Source organism: Propithecus coquereli, unplaced genomic scaffold, assembly GCF_000956105.1.
Source record: "Propithecus coquereli isolate 6110/MARCELLA unplaced genomic scaffold, Pcoq_1.0 Scaffold131, whole genome shotgun sequence".
NCBI classification, from domain to species: Eukaryota; Metazoa; Chordata; class Mammalia; order Primates; family Indriidae; genus Propithecus; species Propithecus coquereli.
In genome coordinates this window covers 2,266,849-2,275,768 of record NW_012137303.1, presented here as the reverse complement: position 1 = coordinate 2,275,768, position 8,920 = coordinate 2,266,849, and the positions used below count along the sequence as shown (strand labels likewise).

The following is an 8,920-nucleotide window of genomic DNA, read 5'->3' as shown; positions in this document are numbered from 1 at the left end:
AGAGACAGGGTCTTGCTTTTGCTCAGGCTGGTCTTGAACTCCTGAGCTCAAGTGATCCTCCTGTCTCGATCTCCCAGAGTGCTAGGATTACAGGCAGGCAAGAGCCACCGCACAGGGGCCCCCATTGTCTTCTAATCAGAGATAAACTAAGTTTTTTTAGAGCTGTTTGCAAGCTTAGTTTGCACTGCATACTTCTCCTGAAAGGTCTACATTAATTAGGTTCATAAATATACACTTCCTTAAGAAGGCCTCTTAACTAATGGTAGGTAGTTACTGAGTGAGTATTGAGTTTGCAAAGTTAGTCTTAAAATCATTACTTGAGGATTGAAATGCTGTTGGTTCCCACGTTTCTGAATACCTTCTAATTTTAAAACCAGTTCTCCATGCAGTAGGCAAGATCAGAGACTGACCTAGGTGTGTGAGGTTTTTTTGTTTTGTTTTGTTAGCTTGCTGAATTTTTCTTTTTTGTTTGTTTTGTATCCATGAGTTTAATCATTATATGATATGGTTGTAATAATAGTGTGTTGGGTCATTATAGAGATATTCAGTATTTTCAGCAAATTATTTTATTGAGAGAGTGTTTTCTCACTATAATGTATTACCAAATATACTATATAGATATGAATGTATGCCCATGAATTAAAAATAAAATTCCATCCCAGCACTTTGGGAGGCCGAGGTGGGAGATCACTTGAACCCTGGAGTTCTAGGTTACAGCGAGCTATGATCGAACCACTGCACTCCAGCCTGGGTGACAGAGCTAGATCCCGTTTCTTTAAAAAAAAAAAAAAAAATCCATGTATAATTTTCCAAAACTACTTTGTCACTCAGTATATATTAAATTTGTTGCCACTGTGTTTAACATTTTAAAAGTTCAAGTGCAGTAAAGATTCTCTGACTAGCAGATTTCAGATTACCAGTACCAGATGTAATGCTTAAACACTTACTTAGATGAAGTTATGGCTAATCACATATGCAATAGCAATCAGTATAATATAGTGGTTTGATCACCATTTTAATTCAGAATGTATAAGCAGGGATGAACTTAAAAGTTGGAAATTGGAGGGCAGGTATGGTCTGAAAAGTCTGTTTTTGCATTCGGAGAAGTGGGCAGATTTCAGTTAATAAGCACACATTTCAGAGTACGAACTGCAGTCTCTAAGCTGGCACCAAGGTTTTACCGTGCTAGGGATGTTTACTGCTTGTTGGGTTTCACAGCTTTATAAGCAGTGCTCCTTGGAGTTCTCTACTTGTATTTTGAAACATATTTGAGTTTTGCACCTAAGAAATAAATGACTTTGATTTCCAAAATCAGTCATTTTTCAGTATTGTGATAGGAGATTCATTTGAATCCATTTCTTCAGAGGTGTAGGAGCCAATCAGGATCTTGCTGCAGTGAAAATGATTCTTTTATTGAAATCCCAGCTTCCTTTAAAAGAAGCCAAGGAGTACTGAATTACAGAACTGCCATACAGCCTTCCCTTTATTCTTTCCACTACCCCAGGCCACAGAAAAAAAAATCTTTTGTCCTTATTTTCACAAGTTATCACATGGTTTGGAACCTTCAGGGCTATTTCTGAAACTTCATTGGATGTGCCAAAAAAGTCCTCTAACACACACAGTTGAATGAAAGACAGTTTTGAGATGTTAATTTCCATTTAGTGTAGAAAAGAGATGTTTAATGCACTAAGGAAGTGTCTAGCTTAAAGAAGTTGCCAACTTTTATTTTTATTTTATTTTATTTTTTTGAGACAGAGTTTTGCTCTCTTGCCCAGACTACAGTGCCATGGCATGAGCCTAGCTCACAGCAATCTCCAACTCCTGGGCTCAGCGATCCTCCTGCCTCAGCCTCCCTGAGTAGCTGAGACTACAGGTGCATGCCACCATGTCCAGCTAATTTTTTCTATTTTTAGTTGCCTGCCTAATTTATTTCTATTTTTAGTAGAGATGGGGTCTCGCTCTTGCTCAAGCTGGTTTTGAACTCCTGACCTCAAGTGATCCTCCTGCCTCGGCCTCCCAGAGTGCTAGGATTATAGGTGTGAGCCACCTGCTTGGCCAAGTTGCCAACTTTTAGGCCAGAGCAGTGGCTCATGCCTGTAACTTTGCCTAGGACTTTGAGAGGCCTAGGCAGGATGATTGCTTAAGACCAGGGGTTCAAGACCAGCCTGGGCAAAATAACTTAGAACCTGTCTTTACCAAAACAACAACAACAACGAAAACAGCAGCGTGAGGTGGCATACACCTGTAGTCCTAGCTACTTGGGAGGCTGAGACAAGAGGATTGCTTGAGCCCAGGAGTTCAAAGTTGAAGTGAGCTATGATCACACCACTGCACTCCAGCAAAAAAAAAAAAAAAAAAAAGGGGGAAAAAAAAAAATTGCCAACTTTTGAAACAAATGGTTAGGGGTCTCAGGTCCAAAGCTCTAAAATCAGTTAACAAATGTTTATTGAAAACCTACTTTGCACAAGGCTGTTGAGGAAGTTCAAAAATCCAAGATAAAGTCCTGCCTTCAAACTGCCTACAGTTTAGTTGGGTAGAAAAACCCAAACTCAGGGAACAGTGCAAGAGTTAAATAGTAAAACTAGACAAATACACAAGTAACGTCACAAGGCACCCTATGGTTGGGCTTATGAGAGTGTTTCCGGCAATATATTCTAGTGGTTTAGGGATCACAGTGATCTGAAAATCCCTGGAAAATCTTTACAAAAAAGGTACACAGTGGGATGGGTTTGAAAACAGACAAGAAACAGATGGCCTTTAAGAGGAAGGGAGGAAGTAAATAGTGAGTCTGGAAGTAATAGAGTGGGAAGTGGGAGAGGTTAGAAGGGTGAGAAGGGGCCAGATTGGTAAATTCCATAAAGGTAATGGCTGGCAGAGAGGCTGAAGATTATTATCAGGGATCCAAGGTCAATAGCAGTGTTTAAAACTGGATTACCAAATGCGTGGGATTTCCTTTCCTTTCCTCCCTTCCCTCTTTCTGTCCTTTATAAGCAGAACCCGATTCGACAGGCTGCAACGTTCCCAGCCGCTAGGCGATAAAACAGCGATGGAAGCACACATATGTATTCTTGGCCCTGAAACTTCACCCTCCGGGGAGAGCTCAGGGAAGTCAGAGGGTTAGGTAGCATCAAATCTATCAGCAGGCTTATTCCGGCTTATGTGAATAATACTCAGCTCCCCAGATATGTCCTGAGGATAAAAAAGGCTCCACTGCGAGTAGAAGGCATTTTCCAAGGCGCTCTCCCAATTCGAATGTTTGATATTGCGGGCGGAGGCTGCAGAGCACCCACTGAGCACACACACGAAAGTGTCTTCTCACCATATGGTCAGTGTTTACAGGTTTCGTCTAGCTCTTGCTCACAAGAAACGGAAAATTAATAACTCTGATGAAATGACATGCCACGGGAAGGATTGAAAAAGTGCGTAAAAGGGTCCTGGAAAAACCAGCTTCCGTGCAGGCGAGTCTGCAGAATCTGCAGTCTCCCGTCCTTCAGGTCCCTCGGCCGGCCCGGAGGTGGGGACGGAATCGGGAAGCCCGGGCTCAGCCGGCTCTCCTCCCTCGCAGCCAGCAGATGGCTCTCGGGCTCTCTCTCACGCTCCCTCGCCCCCTCTCCAGACGCAGGGCTTTTGCGGTTTGGGAGGGAGGCAGCGAGAAGGGGCGCCGTGCCCGCCGCCGCCGCCGCCGCCGCAGGTCCGCGGTGAGTGTCTCCCGGGGGTGCGCCCCGCACCGGGGACCCCGCACCCCGGCCCCTGAGCCCGGCCTGGGACCGGTGCTGAAGCTGGCTCTCGCGAGGTGAGGAGGAAACGCAGGAGCAGGAGGAGGAGGAGGAGAAGGAGGAGGGCCGGAGCTGCCCCCGCCCAGCCGGAGCCCGGCAGGAGAGCAAGGAAAGCCTCCTACTCCCCCGCCGCGCGCCGCTCTCCCCGCCCTCTCCCCACGCCTTCCGCTTTTACCTAGGGCCCTAGGTGCGGCGCCGAGGCTGGGCGGGAGCTGCGCCGCGGACCAGCGAGCCGGGAGGAGCAGGCGCCGCAGCCGCCCCGCGCCCGCTCGGAATCCTGTCCGCTCCCCTTTCCGCCGCCGGGAACTGCGAGGAGGCGTCATGTAGCTGCAGCAGCAAACCCACCTCCTATTTGCAACTCTTTTTTTTTTTTTTTGGTGGGGCGGGGGCGCGGCAAAATTGTATCTCCGCTCCCCCCCTTTCTTGCCCACTCTTATTTGCAAGCTGCATCTGCCTCTCAAAAAATTGAGGGGTTCGGGGAAGAGCGGGGGGCCGTAAATCAGAGTTAGACCTGCAGTACCCCCCGCACTTCGAGGGCAACCATGACCGAAGAGAGCGCTGATGTTCCCAGGGAGTTGATAGGTAAGATTCGCTTGGTTGTTAATTTTCCATCTTCCTCTGCTTACTCCTCACCTCCACCTCCCTTCCCACCTCTGCTTTCCCGCAGGTCCCGCGAAGTCTCGCCGCGCCTTAGGTCGGAGTGCTGTTGGGCAGGGTCGCTGGGGGGCGCCGGGAAGTTTGCTCCCATTCGACCTCCTCGAGCCGAGTCTGGAGAGGGAAGGCGTGGGGGAGAAATCAGAGGCCCCCGGAGGGTCTCTGCTGAGAGCCCCCGGCGCCTCCTCCAGCCCCGATGTGGGGTCCAGGTTGGCGGAAGAAGGGGGCGGGCTACCTCAGTCTTGGGAGTTCTGGAAGCGGGAAGAACCCAGCCCACAGCCCCAGACTCGGGAAAGTCCGGGAAAACCTAGCAGAAGGACAGCTGGCGAGCGCACAGTAGGTCGTCTCCGGCATGTGTCAGGCAACCTCCGGAAAATGCCCCGTGGGAGGTGTCCCTCTGACATACAGACTTGGGGGAGGAGGAGCTGGTCTGGTAAAATTGAGTGGGCCTGGCAAGGCGTGGCTTGGTGTAGCGAGCTGGGAGCGAAAGGGTTACGACGCTGACGCAAACTCGGGCCAGGAAATTGAGGGTTAATGATAAAAGCTTTATTTTAATAATGATTAACCTACTGATTCTCCCCAACCCGGATCTCTTAGGGGACCAGTGTGTGGTATCCCGTACAAGGTGACCCGTTGTTTGAGTCCGTTAAGGTTTTTTTTTTTATGGGCGGGGGGGGGTTGGATTTTAAGTCTTGGGATTTAACTTAATTATCTGGAGGGTTAAAATGGCAGAGCTAAAACAGGATGGAGGAGTGTTCGAAAACCTAGCGTTTAAGCGTGCGTGTGTGTGTGTGTGTGTGTGTGTGTAGTAATATTGTAACAAGGTACGTGAGTCTGTGTTCAGATGTGTTTTGAGCCCCAGTGACCTATATTCCCTGCTGTACCATCCTTGGCACACTGCACAGGTTGAGCACTCAGGACGATGCTGTTTAATCGGTGCTTACAACAAGAGGAAGTTCTAAGCCCCCATTTATCTCTATGTGAAATTTGGCCCTCTGTTGCTGGTTTTAGCCATACTTCAGAGGAATGTGTGTGTACCCTTCCATTAGTGACTGTTAACTCAGCAGGTTAAAACTTGATGTAAAGAAGCTGTTGCTAGATTTGTATGGAAGCCTCTACTTCTGCTGAATTACAAACAAATCTGACCCTTTATCAGAATTTGGAGTATGAAGTTATTCTTTCTCTCTCCCTCATTCACTCACACACACTCTTACTCGCACACACATACCCCATCATACTCCCAGCAGGTCCTCTTTTATGTCCCCAACTAAGTGGAGTCTGCTCCTTTGCTGGAGCGAGTGACCCATCCGGTTCTGGAGGCCGAGACCTTTTCAACACCCCACTGGAAGAGGAAACAAATGCCAGAGGCTCTGAAGATGCCTCCAGAGGGAGGTCCTGAGAAAGGGTTTAGGGAAGGGCTTGCCTGGCTGGTCAGGCAGGGGATAAGGATAGCTAAAGAGGGTGGCAGGTTTTTAATTTGTGTAATGAGTCGTCCTTGAGCCTGGTAATGAGAAGTTTAGGTAATTATGTAGACTCAAGTGAAAGGGTGAAGGATGGAGTGGAGATAAGGTATCTGGTTTATACTGATGGTTCTCAAAATAAATAGTTAAATTTGACCCTTATCTTGAAATAGAATTTTTGTGTGTGTTGAATATTGCCTATGTCATATGTCTTTCAACACAGTGACATACACTTTTGTGATACGCCTGAAATGATTTTTCTGGGCCTTTCATGATCAAGTTCCACTGGTGTGATAGGGGAAATTCCTGCACCTGCTTTGCTCTCTAATTGCAAATGCTCATAAGAGCTCTGTTCTGATCAGTTCAAAATGGCATCTATGTGAAAACCTCAGTATATTTACTTAAGCTAATCCTCTAAGACATTTAAAAAATGTATTGTGTATCTTTCTGATTAAAAAAGTAATACAGGATTTTCGTAGAAAAACTTTAAATGTGGAGGAGATTATAAGTCACCCATACTACCACTTAGGGAAAGCTATTTTTTATTTTATTTTTTTTGAGACAGAGTCACACTGTGTTGCCGGGCTAGAGTGCCGTGGTGTCATCCTAGCTCACAGCAACCTCAAACTCCTGGGCTCAAGCGATCCTCCTGCCTCAGCCTCCCGAGTAGCTGGGATACAGGCATGCGCCACCATGTCTGGCGAATTTTTTCTATATATTTTTAGTTGTCCAATTAATTTCTTTCTAATTTTAGTAGAGACGGGGTCTCGCTCTTGCTTAGGCTGGTTTCGAACTCCTGACCTCAAGCGATCCACCCGCCTCGGCCTCCCAGAGAGCTGGGATTACAGGCATGAGCCACCGCGCCCAGCCTATTTTTTATCTTTTGGTATATGACTTCCCAGTCTCTTTCCTTCTGTGTATATTCTTAAGTCAATTTCAGATACCTATTTCCCACAATTCTTTTTTTAGGAGAGGGAGGAGTAGCCTGTACTTGTTTCGAGTTCTGATAAGATAGGAACTACGTAAAGAACTCCCAGTGCAGTGGGCTCCCGCACATGTGCCTTTGCCCCAAACATTCCGTCTCATTGCTATTCCTTGAACAGGCTGTGCTTTCTTAGGTTTCCTTGTCGTTCTCTCTGCTGATAAGGTCCTTTTCTCCCCTTCTTCACTTTTGTTATCTAACTTAGTGGCCCTAAATTTTTGTAATCGTGTGTTCCCAATAAGAACATTTTGATCACCCCCTAATAGACATACATATATTTGTTAAACTACATAACATACTTCAGTTAGTGTGTATAATCTAAAACATAACCTGAAAAACGTACTGTAAATAGAAGTAAAATTTCTATTTTCTTCCTGCATCTTAGTGGATTGTTTTGTAGCCTCCACTTTGGAAACCAGTGGTCTATTTCCTATGCATTCAAGATTCAGCTCAGCCATTACTTTTTCCCTGAAGCCTTCATGTGCTCCCTGATCCATGACCTCAGGTACTGTGTGAAGATTTATTTCGTAGCATTCCCTCCGTGGCCTCCACTAGATTGTAAACTCCCGTGATAAGCAGAGTCCGTTTCTATCTAGCACTTAGTAGAGTACCTGGCACACAGGTGCATGTATTTGTTGAATATGTAAATGAACCAAAATGATTACAATACGGAATACCGAGCTATAGGAGCATACAGGAAGGAGCTATATTTTGTAGGGTAAGTAGAATATAGCCAGTAAGAGAATAGGGAAAGGACATTCCAGGAAAGAGAATAATATATAGAATCCTGCGGTAAAAGATTAAGATATCAGGGACGATTGGATCTTTAGGTGTGTGCTGAGATGTTAAGCTGGAAAAATGTGAAAGACCTTGAATGGCATGCTATGAAGTTTGGGTTCATCCAAAAATGACTGCAACTCATAGACCAGGATGGACCTGATCATACTCATGATTTTGGAAGGGTTACTGTGGTTTATGGAGGTGACAGTGGGCTGATAGGTTAGAGGCTGTGGTGAGAGATTCTGAGGCTTTCAATGCAATCATGCCCAGGTGGTCAGGAGCTGTTTAGAAGGTAGATTTTAGGAAACTTACTTCCTATCTGAGAGAAAGGAGTTGTCAGTAAGCAAGATTTCTAGCTTCATTAGTGGCTAGAGGAGAAGATAATGAGTTTGATTTGGGACATGTTCTGTTTGAGGTACTCATTGGAGTCCTAGGAAAACTTTTCCCACCACCATCCGAATTTTCAATTTGATCTTTCTCTCCCAATTTCTCCTTTTCCATTGCCTTTGACCACCCTTTGGGATGTTGTGCAGTGATAATTTTGAAAGGACAGATGGCTGGAAGTGTCCTTCTCTGGCTAAATCATTGGTCCAGTTCTGGTTCTTTGTCATATTCCCCAACCAGCATGTCAAGGCATTCATAGAAAATGCTAATATTTGTATGGCCCTGCAATGAACTGAAAGGCTGCTGGGGACCAGAAGTAACCAGCCAAGGGTTGAGGGAGTTTATGAATTTCTTTTGTGTGTATGGTTTTCATACAATATAGTGCTGCATCATACTGTTCTACATTGCTGCTTTTTTTTCTTATGCGTGTATCCTGTTTTCCAAGCAAGACTATGTCATGTCTTGCATGGGCTGGTATTATGTTACATGCTTTTATATTTACCTCAGCATGTGAGCACACAATACAAGGCACAAAGTAGATGTTTATTAAATACTTGACAGCTATTAAAACAAAAAAGACAACAATAAAAACTATCAGATATACTCCTCCAAATATTCTCTCCTCCCTCTAGTGTTTTTTTTCTTATTAATAAAAGACTGTAATGAAACCGTTCTCTTCTTTCAGAAAGCATAAAGGATGTTATTGGCAGGAAGATAAAAATTGCAGTGAAGAAGAAAGTAAAATTGGAAGTTAAGGGAGACAAAGTTGAAAACAAAGTACTGGTAAGTATTATTGTTTATTACTAAAATGTTTGGAAGTGAAAATGTCTTTTCCTTATTTTGGTTGTTTTTTTTTTTTTTTTTTTGAGACAGAGTCTCACTCT

At 45.0% G+C, this 8,920-nt stretch overlaps 1 protein-coding gene across 2 annotated transcripts in view; it reads left to right on the top strand.

The window, feature by feature from the left end:
• The first annotated feature begins 4,170 nt into the window (after nt 1-4,170).
• The window catches only part of LRRC16A (leucine rich repeat containing 16A), a 341,663-nt gene continuing 336,913 nt past the window's right edge, over nt 4,171-8,920 (top strand). The window contains exons 1-2 of one of the 2 annotated variants that reach the window (XM_012638672.1): nt 4,171-4,358; nt 8,722-8,819. In XM_012638672.1, coding sequence (XP_012494126.1) covers nt 4,319-4,358; nt 8,722-8,819 — 138 coding nt within the window. In that variant the 5' untranslated portion in view covers nt 4,171-4,318. The remainder of the gene's footprint in view (nt 4,359-8,721; nt 8,820-8,920) is intronic. The other variant, XM_012638671.1, reaches the window with a different exon arrangement.